The following is a 15,957-nucleotide window of genomic DNA, read 5'->3' as shown; positions in this document are numbered from 1 at the left end:
CCCATTAACACTCTTTTACCTATGTCCTAACTTGGGAAGAAGAACATCAGAGTGAAATAGCTGATACTTGATCATGTCAGCTGAATTTTGTATCAACTAGCTCATTTTATTTAAATTATCCTTCTAAAGAACTTACCTGAATTTTGTAGGGCTATTGCACCTGCTGCTGTTGATGCCACTTGTGTAACCAAAACTCCATAGCCAAACTTTTTATGCCTACTGATCTAATGTAAATAAGAAACCATGAGAAGCAGGAAAACATAGCATGCTAATATTTTATTTACATTTTATATGCAGAGTTACTGATTTCTTTATTAAAATGCTAGTCTTTCAAGTAAGGATAACAAGAGCAGAAAAAAACTATTACGATCAGTGAGTTAATGCTAATGAATATTTTTGACAATCTTGTATCAGAACTAGGCTCTGGTACCAGCCCTAAAACTAAGAAGCTTTATGACCTTAAACAAGTCACTATGTCTCTAAGTCTCTTTATATATAAAATAAGGGACTTTGGACTGAATGAAAAGATATTCCTTCTAACTCTAATTTCTGTTATCTTACTATTTTATTCTTTAATTTGTTCTTCAATAGTAAATTATCATTGATTAATCTGTATTGACTGCCAGTTTTTACACTGGGCTTTCAAATAAACAGCTTTAAAAAGAACAATGGTACCTTCTTAAAAATCATCATTTTAGAGGCAATGTGATATTTTTTCCCCAAAGGAGGAAGTTATACAAACATGCATGCACACATAATCCTCATTTAATATACACTGTAGAAAACCTGAAATAATTGCTACTTTATAGGGAATATTATACACATATTCATGGTAAAGTTCAGAAGTATCTCTTAGCAAAAATCACAATAAGGAAATAACAAAGACACTACAAAATGTTCCTCCTTCCTCAGACTTCATAGGTCAGCCTGATCTTAACCAAAGTGTTTGACTTCTAAATAGAGCTAACCATTTAGAATTTGTATTTTTCAACATTTTATTAAAAGGATAAGCACATGTTTTCATCAAATATTTAAAATATAAACTATGCATTCTGTTTTAAGGGCAAAAAAGGGGTGGGAATTAAAAGACTATGGCAAAAAAATTAGGCTTATTTCTTCAATTTTTTTGCTGCTCACATCTCTATAAATTTGCCTTCCAAATCTCATTCTCCATGTTCCTTAATTTACCATCCATTAATTCAACAGTTAGATAACATAGAAGTACAGCAAAGTAAGTGTTTATCTTTTCCCACATGCCTTTTTCCATGACAGGAAGAAAAACACATTACTCATCAATCATTCCAAATGACCCTACTGATTCAGATACTAGTAGCCATAGGGGTCTCCCAATCAAGACTAAATACTAAAAAAGAAGAAGCAAAGAAAACCTTCCAAGAAGTTACAGGGGCTTCACTAAACAAGACTTAAATTTCACGGACACTGTTAAAATCTAAGACCAGAATCTCAGTTCTAGAATTACTGCCATCAATAACTACATGTGTGAACACAGACAGATCATTTATACCAGCTTGACTCTCAACATTATCTTCAGCAAAATTAAAGAAAGTCTAGCTGCTTTCTTACAAGATAACTCAGAATCTAAATTTTCAAAATATGTTTTGAATAATCGATATTAAAGTATTGTACTAAATTATATGGTTGTAATTTACTGAGGTCCAGGGAACGTCTTCTATTACCACTAAAAGCACAATACAAAGGAAGACCAGATTGCTTTAAATTTTATGAATAAAAAAAAATAACATCTAATCCTAGGTGCATTATCACAATAGTAATAAGTTGTGTCTGAATGGTCTCAAGCATCCTAATGAGAAAGAAAAATGTCTTTGAACTGCTTGAATATTTTCAGAAATGGAAGAAAAATGAAAACTCAAATGGTTAACTAGTATACAAGGAGAAATTCAAACTCACCAACAGATCAAAACACAATTTATATAAACTTAAAAGCCTGAAAACGTCTACATTTGCTATAGTATGAATGTCTGTGACCTGCCAAAATTCCTATGTTGAAATCCTAAGCCCCAGACGTGATGGTAAGAAGTGGGGCCTTTGGGAGGCTATTTGTGAAGGTAGACAGTGATCATGAAAGGGATTAGTGCTCTTCTATAAAAATAAATAAATAAAAGATCCCCAAGAGGCCCCAGCCCTTTCTGCTAGGCTACAAGAAGAACATCAAGAAACAGCAACTTCCAGAGATAAAAGGAAACACTTTTAAAAGCATACCTATGCTGATTCACTTCCCTGTACAGTGGAAATCGACACAACTTTGTAAAGCAACTATACTGCAATTAAAAAAAAAAAAAAACAAAGCAAACAAAAACAACAGCAACAACAACAAAAAGTATACCTATGATCCTCTGAAGTCTAGGGATATTTACTGTAATAGCAAAAAAATGAACATACTTCAATGATCTCTGTGAGAAAGGCCTAGATTTTAAATTTAAACAGTAGCAATAATAAAAGCCCTCTACAAATATATTTATCTCTTTCAAAATGTGAACCCTAAATTCTCATTGACACATTTAGACCCAAAAATGAAATTCCATTGAGTTTTAATATAGCCAGATGTCTGATATATTTATAAAACATCTGGATGAGAGAGTTTTTCAATTTCATTCAGTTGTTTCATCCTGTAAAACAGTCATAGATACCAATATCAACTCTAATGCTCTCTTGAAAAAATATCAAGTTAAATATTACAAAGCTATATGAGTTTTTAATTGAAGTTTAATAATCTCTTCATGCAAAGAAACCAGAATGATATACTTAATGGCTTTTACAGAAACAAAAGTTCCTTTTGCCTGTGGCAGATGATAATTCGCACCTGTAATTTTTTTGCATACTGGTTGAACATAAATGTCACACATTCGTTGATGGCACCTGTTCTTTGAAGAAGCAGTAGTCCTTTGGGAGTGGCAGCAAAATTTAGTAAATCATCTAACAAATTCTCTTCCCAAGCCATACTGAAAGAGATAAAAAGAAAGGTACAAATGTCTTTATTATTCTCAAAACTGGAAGAAAAAAAAACACCTCAGTTTAATACTACCAACAATTAAACTTACAGAGAACACACCGGCTGCAAAGTATTTAACTGTTTAAAAATAAGATAAACAGCATGGCTTCCTTAACAGTGAGCTGCCATTCTTTTTTCTACTATCTAATAATTTTCCTTCACTAAATGAATCAAATATTAACTGCACATATCAGCATTTTCATTACACCAAAATTCTCTCAACCAGGTCTTAATCTCATTCCACATCTCCTATTAAAATTCTGCTGTGCCTAAATTCCCCAAGCCCCAGCTCTCCACTATTTCTATACACTCTGTTCATTAAGGAGTATTTGTCTTTTGACTTTCTAAAGCATACCGGGCACTTTATTTTCACTGGTTATTAGTTTTACTTTTGGAAAATGACATTTTTTTCCTCAGAATACTTCCAAAAGGCCAGTAGCATTCTCCAGTGAAAAACAAAAAAGAAAAGGAAAACAACTCAAAACATTCAGAAGTCATACAGTAAACAGGAAAGTCACAGCTAGAAATCTGGAAACACTGGAGGGGATATGAGAACTTCATCCGAAGTATCAAAGTAAGAGAAAATCTTCTACCCATCCTATTCCTACTTGCTTGGAAAAACAAAAAAGCTGGATATTAAAATAGGTCAAAATCAAATGCTTATATGTACAATAAAACAGAGCGTGGAAATGTGTGCCCTTTTGTTGCCCAAGGAAGTTTCAGAAATACGTTTTGAAACTGGTAAGAGATTTGAAATCCATAACTTTTCTGATTAAGAAAGAAACAATCAGTACATGTTGACAGATATCCATCAGTGGTGATCACAAAGCAATGGTCAAAGATATAACCACATTCAAACACAAAATAAATATCTCTTGGATAAAGAAGGACAAAGAAGTAGGACTAGTTTTGAGGTAAATACAGGCAACGGAAACTAAATTTGGCTCAAATAGGATATAAAAGACTCAGGGTTATATATGAGATGTATGACCAATGGAAGGCTCACTGCTTAAGATTCATGATGGAGCAATACTACTAAAAATTGCATATGTTTAGCCAAAATTAAAATATAAAATTTATATAAACAAAATACTTAAATATAACTGACAAAAATTGGGACTTTTGACAAGCCATAACCCTAGGGAGACAGGAGGATACAGAAAAAGCCTCATTTCTAGAAATGTACAGATAATCAATTCACGTAACTTTTAACAGTATATGCAATACCCTCATCATCACTGACAGGAGTCTCAAGATGCCAATACAATATTTATATAAAACATGGGGGAAAAGGAAAAAAACCATAAAACTGCTGGACGGAGAAGAATGAATATAGAAAATAAACTAGGAAAAATGGGGGAGGGAAGAAAGTAGTGAAGGAAAAAAAAACTCATTTTAAAATGAACTTGTAATCAAACTTCAAAAGACATCTAAAGCCAAGTGCCAGCAGAATCAACATTCATTAAATTAATCCATTCCAGCTGAAATAATTCAAAAGTAATGACTAACTTTATGATTCTCAAAATTTTTTACTCTTCTATTAGAACTGAAACAAAAAAGCAGAAATGAAATAAAAATAGGTGGATATAAAAAAAAAAACTATAAAAAGTCTTGTGAGTATTTTTTTAAAAACCATTAAAAAGCAAATGAAAAAAATCTCAGCCACAAAGAATTATTGAACTGAAAGGTAGCTAGATAAGAAATACATGTTTGAGGAAACAGATAAGACAGAACATACTAAAAGCTTTCAAATACATATAATGAAGAGTCCAAGAGAACAGAAGAAATATTTGAAAAATACTAAGAATTTTCTAGATCAAAAAAAAAGGTATCAGTCTAGTTTATTGATCAAAAAAACATTCAAAGTACTAAGCAGGAGTTAACTATATCCCAATATAAAATTTAAAAAAAAAATGTTTTAAAGTACCAAGCAGGATAAACTTAAATCACACAGAAGTAGCAAATATCCAAAGAAAGAAAAGCCATGAGAGAAAAGATATGACCTATAAAAGTGGTTATACTAACAGATTTATCAGCTGCTACTTACTCCAGAAGACAATGGAGTAAAACCTCAAATAGCACTAAGAAAGGATGGTGATCAAAGTTTTACACCCAGATAAACTATCATTTAGAGGAGAGACAATATGAGATCTCAAAAGCTCTGAACAGGAGGTGGGGGTGGTTTGTGTGGGCTGGAAGGACAATAGCTATTTTCAGACACAGAAAGATCAGTTTGCCTCCCTCAAAGCCTTAAGAACAATTAAACAGTTTACTTCTATCACCTTAAGACCTATAGTTAGAAACTTAAAAACATCTTTCAGTAACGGAAAAAAGGAGCCTATCAGAAAGAATGGCCTACAAGCTTCAACAAATGGTGTAAAATAATAAACACCAATTTAATTTCTGTGTGAAGACATAAACCAGGTGATTAAAAATATTAAACCAAAATTCTAGATAACTATAACAAGACAGAACTATGGAGTATCTAGACAAGCTGTAACTGGTCAAGGTATTTAAACTCCATACTGCTTTTCTTTTCTTTTTTTTTTCATATTCCTTTTCAAAGCATGATATAAATACCCAATTACTTTATACTTTCTTAGAAAAATATATGGTTAAATACATATTGAGAATTTAGGAACAACCACTTAAAGAAACATAACTGATTTATAAAGTCAAAAGCAAGGGGAAGATAGGATAAAATGTACTGATCTAAGATAAGGAAGTAAAGGAGAAAGGTAAAGATAACAGAATAGAAATAGAAAATACAAAAAGAAAAATAAGACACAAACATCAGCATTGCAAAAATGTAAAAAACTTAAAACTCATCTAATAAAAAACAGGAATTGTCAGATTGGATAAAAAATTCAAAATTTACTACTCTGAGTGACAGAAAATAAAGAGATTAAAAAAAAAATACTTTAATAGGCTGACCCAGTCTCCATCTAAGCTCCTTTTTCATCAACTCCCATACAGCAAGAAATGGCCATGGGGCACATCCAGCAAGATGTTCACAAAAATGTTAATGAGAAGAGATTTCTTTCCTAAATAAAAAATAAAGAATGAAAAGAAGCCATTTGTCTCTACAACCTTTTTCCTCTTTGCAGGCTGTGAGCTCTAGAGGTTACCCATTGTGCTACCTTGAGTGCAAAAAGAAAACATTAGTGATGTTTTCTCCTAAGAAAAGGAGGCTGGATCTCAAACTGCATCAATAAGTTAATGCCTGATAATATTTCATGAGACTTTTTGCTTTATGAAAAAAAGAAAGCCTTACTGAGCTATCTGCAAATAGATATATTCTTAACTAATGTACTCTGCAAATACTAACTAAAGCAAAGTATATTTACAATACTGGTATCATATAAAACTTAATGGAAAGAAGTAATGAGATACTACAGTAAAAGTTCCCAAGAAACAGTGAATTTTTATGTTCCTAATAGCATAAAATGTAAGTATGTAAAACCCCAGAATTACAGAGAAAAATGGACAAGTCAATTTTCAAAGTGAATGATTATCATAAGCTGACAAAATATTGGTGGTGATATTAAAAATTTGGAATATCTCTATCTACTTCCAATAAAGAACATAAAATAGTATTTTCAAGTAAAGACAGATTTTTAACCGATCCTGTACTAGAATACAAAATCTCAACCCACCCAGAAGCATATATATCATACAATCCATGTTTTCTGAAAAGAACAGAAATGAATTAGAAGTCAAGAGTAAAATACAGTAAAGAAAAAACTATATGTGGAAAGTTAAATGTACTCCAAATATTTCATGGATTTAAAGGGCAAAATCGAGATAACAATATTTTTAAAAGCTTAATAATGAAAGTGCTACATTTCAAAATGTATTTAGAATGCCTGATGTAGACTTCTTCTACTGATATCCATTTTCAATTGTCTTTTCACTAGCTCTCCTATCCTACTAAAGTGAGAGAAGGAGAGAAGATAGAGAAGGAAAGAGAACATCAGCAAAATCAAAACCTGGTCTAATGCAAATAAGTTGGTCAGGGGAAGCAATGGCTGCAAAAAATACTAAGAATAAAAAATGAGAAGTAACTAGAGCTAGAGAATTTTTTAACTCTCACAAAAATACTTTGAACAAATTAACACCAATACAGTAAATACTCAGATTAAAAAATATTCTTTTATAGAAAATAGTTAAAAATTACTCATGCAGAAATAAAAAATCTTGAATGAACCATTAGCCATTAAAGAAATTGTGTTTTTAAAAAGTCTACTCTGACTCTCCAAAAAAGTAAAACACAGGCAAAAACTTGCAGGTTGTATCACACAATCCTGAGAAAGAGTTAATATGTTTTAGTTTACTGTTTCTATTAACTTAGCATTTAACTCTTCCTTCAAATTACAATGAAAACACTCAATGTTTCAAAACAGAAGGAAGATCTAAGCTATAGAATTTGCCTCCTGTCTTTGGAGAACCCTTCCCCGAGGACAATAGGTAACAATATCACTGCTTTGTTAGCTTATGCGAACTCCATTTTTTGAATGGTCAGATATTAATAGAGGGTTAGACACTCTCATGGCACTTAAGTTTCAGGTGTTTATTCATAGGCTGTTTTTGTAGACCAAAGATCCCTATTACTTCCCTGTCAGAGATTTACCAAAAGCCCTGTGGTAACTGGTCGGGGCAGGACGGGCATCTTTGGTTTTTCTGTGACTACGTTCTTCTCTACAGTCACCCTAAGGATGGTCCCTAAGTAGTCTGTGAAAGTGAAAAGTGAAAGTGTTACTCCCTCAGCCGTGTCCAACACTTCGAGACCCCATAGACTGTAGCCTGCCAGGCTCCTCTGTTCATGGGATTTTCCAGGCAAGAATACCAGAGTGGGTTGCCATTCTCTTCTCCAGGGGATCTTCCCAACCCAGGGATTGAACCTATGACTCTGCACTGCAGGCAGATTCTTTACCATCTGAGCCACTAGGTAAGTCCCATATAGTCTGTATTCATTGCAATCACTGATATCAAACTAGCCTTGAGAAATCTTATTTGGGGTTGCATTTCAACATCCAGATTTAGAGACATCACCTATGATGACTACACAGTAGCTTCTACCTTTTCTATAGTACTATAAGCACTATAAGCACTATATACTACACTACACTATAAGCACTATATACTATAAGTACTATAAGCACTATGAAAGGATGGAGAGGAAATCTCCAACATATGCTGTGAGGAAATAAGATCAAACTACCTCACATTAGTCTGTCACAGGCTCAAAAATACATATTTTAGCAACTTTTCATTTTACCTTCTTCAGTAAGACTGAGTAAATATTATGGTCCATGTCATTATTTAGAAACTAGTGCCTGGTGGTAGGAGAAATGTTATTCATTCTTTTACCCATTCAACCAAGCTATCAAGCACCTGCTACATGACAGAGAAAGGCTAGTCTAGTTAACTGACCAAAATGGTTCTACACTCAAGTGTTACCAAACTACAAAGGAAAAATAATCCCAACACATATCAATGTTTCAAATAATACAAGAGATACTCAAATCCATGAGGTATTTTGATGACAAAAATGAAAACAGTTCTATTTTATCAAAAGCCATTAAATCTTTGTTTCTAAGAGTAATATCAGATGTTGAAGGAAACTTCTTTTCCTCTAGCATCAAGTTTACACATGGAGCACATTCCCCAGTTTAACACTGCTTGCCTTTCTTCACCTAATCACTCACTCTTCCCCTTGAAGAAGGGACTCAGGAGACTTGTAGGAGGACCTAAGAATGCTAGGCTAGGTGATGCCTCTCCCCAAATTCAGCACTTCTTTGCAACCCAGGTACCTGTAGGAAGCACAGTCCGCTCTGTTCTACTATGCAGTTATGGTTGATCTTTGTAAGCTCTGCCTCTGAGGGTGAGGAAAGTCTCTAACAGTTGATTGGGACAGAAAGGATCAGTTCAGTTCAGTTCAGTTGCTCAGTCATGTCCGACTCTTTGGGACCCCATGGACTGCAGCACACTAGGCCTCCCTGTCCATCACCAACTCCCGGAGTTTATTCAAACGCATGAACATTGAGTCAGTGATGCCATCCAACCATCTCATCCTCCGCCATCCCCTTCTCCTCCCACCTTCAATCTTTCCCAGCATCAGGGTCTTTTCCAATGAGTCCGTTCTTCATATCAGGTGGCCAAAGTTTAAGAGTTTCAGCTTCAGTATCAGTCCTTTCGATGAATATTCAGGATTGATTTCTTTCAGGATTGACTAGTTAGATCTCCCTGCAGTCCAGTGGACTCTCTAAGAGTCTTCTCCAACACCACAGTTCAAAAGCATCAATTCTTTGGCGCTCAGCTTCCTTTATAGTCATACTCTTACATCCATACATGACCACTGGAAAAAACACAGCTTTGACTAGATGGACCTTTGCTGGCAAAGTAATGTCTCTGCTTTTTTATATGCTGTCTAGGTTGGTCATAGCTTTTCTTCCATGGAGCAAGCATCTTTTAATTTCATGGTTGCAGTCACCATCTGCACTGATTTTGGAGCCCAAGAAAATAAAGTCTGTCACTATTTCCATTGTTTCTCCCATCTATTTGCCATGAAGTGATGGGACTGGATGCCATGATCTTCGTTTTTTGAATGCTGAGTTTTAAGTCAGTTTTTTCACTCTCCTCTTTCACTTTCATCAAGAGGCTCTTCAGTTCCTCTTGACTTTCTGCCAAAAGGGTGGTGTCATCTGCATATCTGAGGTTATTGATATTTCTCTCAGCAATCTTCATGCCAGCTTGTGCTTCATCCAGCTTGAAAGTTCGCATGATATACTCTGCACATAAGGTAAATAAGCAGGGTGACAATATACAGCCTTGACGTACTCCTTTCCCAATTTGGAAACAATTTGTTGTTCCATGTCCAGTTCTAACTTTTGCTTCTTGACCTGCATACAGTTTTCTTAGGAGGCATGTAAGGTGGTCTAGTATTCCCAGCTCTTGAAGTTTTCAGTTTGCTGTGATCCACACAGTCAAAGTCTTTGGAGTAGTCAATAAAGCAGAAGTAGATGTTTCTCTGGAACTCTCTTGCTTTTTTTCAATGTTCCAACAGATGTTGGCAATTTGATCTCTGCTTCCTCTGCCTTTTCTAAATCCACCTTGAACACCTGGAAGTTCTCAGTTCATGTACTGTTGTAGACTGGCTTGGAGAATTTTGAAATAGCTCATCTGGAATTCCATTACCTCATTAGCTTTGTTTGTAGTTATGCTTCCTAAGACCCATTGGATTTCACATTCCAGTATGTCTGGCTCTAAGTGAGTGATCACACCACTGCAGTTATCTAGGTCAGGAAGACCTTTTGTGTATAGTTCTTCTGTGTATTCTTGCCACCTTTTCTTAATATCTTCTGATAAATGCATGGATTATGGTGGCTCAGGATGTAAAGAATCTGTCTGCCATGCAGGAGACCTGGTTTGATCCCAGGGTCAGGAAGATCCCCTGGAGTAAGGAATGGCTACCCACTCCAGTATCCTTGTCTTGAAAATTCTATGCATAGAGAAGCATGGTGAATTACAGTCTATGGACCACAAAGAGTCAGACATGACTGAGGGACTCACAACACTTTCATCATCCCTCTCACTTACAGCCCACTGACCACACTATGTCTTCCACTGGAAATAATGTTCTACCCTTCTAGACAATTAATATCCATGTATTCATTTTAACTTACTTTAATTATAACTTCTTCTGGAAAGATTTCCCCAAGTTAGCCTGTATGAACCCTCTATGATTTGTATCATAAATTTAGCATACTATATTGCCATATTGTATTTACTTATTTGTATTTTATACTATATAATAAGTTCTCTAAGGTATGTAGGCATCCATAGAACTTGGCAAAGCACTCAGTCCAATAAACACCTAAATACATGAGTAGAAAATGAATGCATGAATGAAGACAATAAATCATAAATCAAAGAAAACAGACATAAAAATTACCTGAAAAATTAATTGCAGCAACATTTTTTGCAAAGAAAAATTGCAAATTTTTGCAAAGAAATTGCAAAGAAAAAATAGTAGTTAAGTTTCACAACTAGATCAGAAAAAAAAATTACAGCTGACATTTAGAAATTTAACTATTTGTTAAGCATTACACCATTAAGGAAATGCAAAAGATTTTGTTTGTTTGACTGGTTTTTTTTTAGTTAAACAATGCCTATCTAAAGACAAATGTTTATTTTTTTTTCAATTTCTTTAGACTACCACATAAAACTCTGTCTTTTCAGATTATGCCAATACTCAATTAAAAAGAGACTCCATGAATATATGACTCCTAAGTAAAAATATATATATGTATATATAGTTCCCATTAATCTGACTCCATATCTGACTGATAACTGTGGAAAAAAATATGAAAACATCTAAATTAAAAAATTAGTATAGAGACTTCCCTGGTGGTCCAGTGGTTGAGAATCCGCCTGCCAATGCAAGGGTTCCATCCCTGCTCTGGGAAGATCCCACATGCAACAAGGCAACTAAGGCCACGGGCCACAATTACTGAGCCCCTGGGCCCTAGAGCCAGTGAGTGCTCCACAACAAGAGAAGTCACCAGAAAGGGAAGCCTGCGCCCTGCAACTAGAGAGTAGCTCCTGATCACAGCAACTAGTCTTTGGCTAGACTAGAGCAACAAAGGCAACAAAGACCCAGGGCAGCCAAAAATAAATAAATAAAAGTTTTTAAAAATTAGTATAAATAATGATTTAAAGAATTCTCCAATGCCAAAATCTAATTAAACGGTACTCCCACACATTTTGAAGTTATAGTTTAAATGTAACAGACTTCATTGGCCATTTGAAAAGTTCTACTGAATTTCCAATTTCAGTATTTGGTAATTTTCCAAGTTTTCTGAAAGCAGTCACATTTCCTATCTCAAATGTAAATACAGGCTGAAATATAATAAATACTGCTAGTTTTTCCTCTTATAAAAAATACAAGTATATATGATCTCGAAAGTTTCCCCTAGATGAACTTTTCTTTGTTTTTTTTGCCACAGTATCTATACATTTCTCATTTTAAAATTATTTCAGCAAATGTGATAAAACAGATGAGCTTAAATCAATCATACTTACATGTTCTGGGATTCCTGGCTAACCAAAGAAACAGAATCAGAACCCTCTACTGGAGTAGGAATTCTTTCTGATAGCAGACTTGTCTAAAATACAAGAAATAACACATTTTTCTTACTTATAGCATTACTAATAAGCTGTCAAGCTACATCTTTATATTTGAATCTTACTGTAATTAAAGATTAAATTACTTGCAAATTTTAAATTATTTGATTCTTAAATATCACGTAAAGTAATTCACAAATAAGGCACATAGATAATGTAGGGGGAAGGTATTGATATACACTATATTTGAATATTGCTCCATTATGATCTCCAGTGTCCATAACAAAAACCCAGCTATCTGTAAAAACTGCCCAGAAATAACTTCCAAAGAGTAAATCTATATGCTGATAAGTCGTGTCTGCCTCTGTCCGACCCCATAGGCGGCAGTCCACCAGGCTCCCCCATCCCTGGGATTCTCCAGGCAAGAATACTGGAGTGGGTTGCCATTTCCTTCTCCAATGCATGCAAGTGAAAAGTGAAAGTGAAGCCGCTCAGTCATGTCCGACTCTTTGCAACTCCATGGACTGCAGTCCACCAGGCTTCCCTGTCCATGGGATTTTCCAGGCAAGAGTACTGGAGTGGGTGGCTATTGCCTTCTCCAAATCTATATAGAGATAGTCTATTTGAAGTCCCTTTTACCTGAAGAAATGAAAGCAAGGCAAAGGCTAATAGAATTTTACCAAGACAATGCACTGGTCATAGCAAACAATGCTTCCAACCACAGAAGAGAGGATTCTACACATGAACATCACCAGAATCAATACCAAAATTAGACTGATTGATTATATTCTTTGCAGCCTGAAGACAGAAAAGCTCTATACAGTCAGCAAAAACAAGACTAGGAGCTTATTGTGGCTCAAATCATGAACTCATTATTGCCAAACCCAGACTTAAATTGAAGAAAAGTACGGAAAACCACTAGACCATTCAGGTATGACCTAAATCAAATCCCTTATGATTATACAGTAGAATTGACAAATAGACTTAAGGGATTAGATCTGACAGAGTGCCTGAAGATCTTTGGAATAAGGTTTATTAACACTGTACAGGAGGCAATGATCAAAATCATATCCAAGAAAAAGAAGTGCACAAAAAAAAAAAAAAGAGGCAAACAGTTATCTGAGGAGGCTGAGAAAAGGAGTGAAAGGCAAATGAGAAAAGATATATCCATCTGAATACAGAGTTACAAAGAAGAGCAAGGAGAAATAAGAAAGGCTTCCCACGTGATCAATGCAAAGAAATAGAGGAAAAAATAGAATGGGAAGACTAGAGATCTCTTCAAGAAAATTAGAGATACAAGGGAACATTTCATGCAAAGATGGGCACAATAAAGGACAGAAATGGTATGGACATGACAGAAGCAGAAGATATTAAGAAAATGTGGCAAGAATGCACAGAGGAACTATGCAAAAAGATCTTCATGACCCACATAACCACAAGGGTGTGAGCACTCATCTAGAGCCAGACATCCTGGTGTCCAAAGTCAAGTGGGCCTTAGGAAGCATCACTACGAACAAAGCTACTGGGGATAAAGGAATTCCAGCTGAGCTATTTCAAATCTTAAAAGATCATGCTCTGAAGTGCTGCACTCAATATGCCAGCAAATTTGGAAAACTCAGCAGTGGCCACAGAACTGGAATAGGTCAGTTTTCATTGCAATCCCAAAGAAAGGCAATGCCAAAGAATTCAAACTACTGCACAGTGCACTCATTTCACACTCTAGTAAGTAATGCTCAAAATTCTCCAAGCCAGCCTGCAACAGTACATGAACCTAGAACTTCCAGGTGTTCAAGCTGGATTAAGAAAAGGCAGAGGAACCAGAGATAAAATTGCCAACATCTGCTGGATCATAAAAAAAGCGACAATTCCAGAAAAACATCTACTTCTGCTTCATTGATTACACTAAAGCCTGTGACTGTGTGGATCACAACAAACTGTGGAAAATTCTTCAAGAGATGGGAATACCCGACCACCTTATCTGCCTCCTGCAAAACCTGTATGCAGGTCAAGAAGCAACAGTTAGAACTGGACATGGAACAATGGACTGTTTCCAAATTCGGAAAGGAGTATGTTAAGGCTGTATCCTGTCACTCTGCTTATTTACTTTATATCCAAAATACATCATGAGAAATGCCGGGATGATGAAGCACAAGCTGGAATCAAGATTGCTAGCAGAAATATCAATAACATGAAATATGCAGATGACACTACTCTTATGGAAGAAAGTGAAGAGGAACTAAAGAGTCTCTTGATGAAAGTGAAAGAGGAGAGTGAAAAAAGCTGGCCTAAAACTCAATATTCAAAAAACAAAGATCACGGCATTTGATCCCATCACTTCATGACAGAGACGGGAAACAATGGAAACAGTGACAGACTTTTACTTTTGGGGGCTCCAAAATGACTGTAGATGGTGACTGCAGCTATGAAATTAAAAGATGCTTATTCCTTGGAAGACAAGCTGTGACAATCCTAGACAGCATATTAAAAAGTAGACACATTACTTTACCAACAAAGGTCCATCTATTCAAAGCTATGGTTTTTCCAGTAGGCAAGAATGAATGTGAGATTGGACCATAAAAAAAGCAGAGTGCCAAGGAATAGATGCTTTTAAACTGTGGTGTTAGAGAAGATTCTTGAAAGTCCCTTGGACAGCAAGGAGATCAAACCAGTCAATCCAAAAGGAAATCAATCCTGAACATTCACTGGAAGGACAGATGCTGAAGCTGAAGCTCCAATACTTTGGCCACTTGATGCTTCTAATGAGAAGAGACGAATCATTAGAAAAGACTGATGCTGGGAAAGACTGAAGGCAGGAGAAGGCAATGACAGAGGATGAGATGGTTGGATGACATCACTGACTCAATGGACATGACTTGAACAAACTCCAGGAGATGGTGAAAGACAGGAAAGCTTGGCAGGCTCCAGTCTATGGGGTCTCAAAGAGTTGGACACAACTGAGCAACTGAACAACAACAACAATAACCAGAAGAAAAGACTGCAGCACCAGTTAAGTTGTAGAGCTCTATCCTACAGGGACAGGATGTACTGAAGTCATCTTTTGACAAGTTAGAAATCATTATGTCCTTTGGAGTACTGTGATGCTAAAGAAGTTCAGTAAAATATTTTAACTTCAGTATAATATTATAACACTGAACATATCCAAAATAAAGATTTTCAGGGAAGAAAAAAGATTGAAAATACTTACCTTCTTCCAAGCTTTTGCTATAGATTCATGCAAACTATAAGGAATTAACACCTGTAAGCCTTCACATGTACTGTATATTTGACGACACACAGAAGTAAAGGCTCCTTTAACCACAGGAAACATTTCTGATCCAGAAAAAATAGAAATATCTTCATCAAGAAGTTTTTTCGAAAACTGGGCAATTAGATGAGCACCTGTAGGACTAAAAGATGATACCAAAAGAATGTATTTCAAGTGACCTAATTTGATTGAACTGCTTTCTCTGCATAGGTATGTCACTAACTTGACTGTTTGGTAGTAAAGCTCACTTATTTCTCCATTTGTTTTACATTTTTTTTAATTCTACTTTCTAACTTTAACATTTAGTATATAAAACATATTCATGATTCCAAAGTTAAATCTAGGTACAATCAAGGAATAATCCCAGATATCTTATATCTATGTCTCTTAATCCAAATATTTTTTTCCTTTCCTCTAAACTATTGCTTTTCTTTCCCCTAAAGCTATTACTACTCTTCTATCATTTCCTTTTGAAAATAACACAAATAAAATTTTATTTATTCATATTCCCTTCTACTATATAAAAGGTAATATT

At 35.1% G+C, this 15,957-nt stretch overlaps 1 protein-coding gene across 6 annotated transcripts in view; it reads right to left on the bottom strand.

The window, feature by feature from the left end:
* TBC1D32 (TBC1 domain family member 32) overlaps nt 1–15,957 on the bottom strand; it is a 187,722-nt gene that overhangs the window by 117,803 nt on the left and 53,962 nt on the right. For all 6 annotated transcript variants that reach the window (XR_011481887.1, XM_020887469.2, XM_070449893.1 and 3 more), the window contains 4 exons: nt 15,363–15,564; nt 12,116–12,198; nt 2,843–2,981; nt 137–224 (listed from right to left, as the gene is read on the bottom strand). Coding sequence is in view for 5 of the 6 variants with exons in the window: in XM_020887469.2 (XP_020743128.2) it covers nt 137–224; nt 2,843–2,981; nt 12,116–12,198; nt 15,363–15,564 (512 nt within the window). In the remaining variant the exon portion in view is untranslated. The remainder of the gene's footprint in view (nt 1–136; nt 225–2,842; nt 2,982–12,115; nt 12,199–15,362; nt 15,565–15,957) is intronic.

This window comes from Odocoileus virginianus, chromosome 19 (assembly GCF_023699985.2).
Source record: "Odocoileus virginianus isolate 20LAN1187 ecotype Illinois chromosome 19, Ovbor_1.2, whole genome shotgun sequence".
Lineage (NCBI taxonomy): Eukaryota > Metazoa > Chordata > Mammalia > Artiodactyla > Cervidae > Odocoileus > Odocoileus virginianus.
This window is presented reverse-complemented; position numbering and strand designations above follow the sequence as displayed.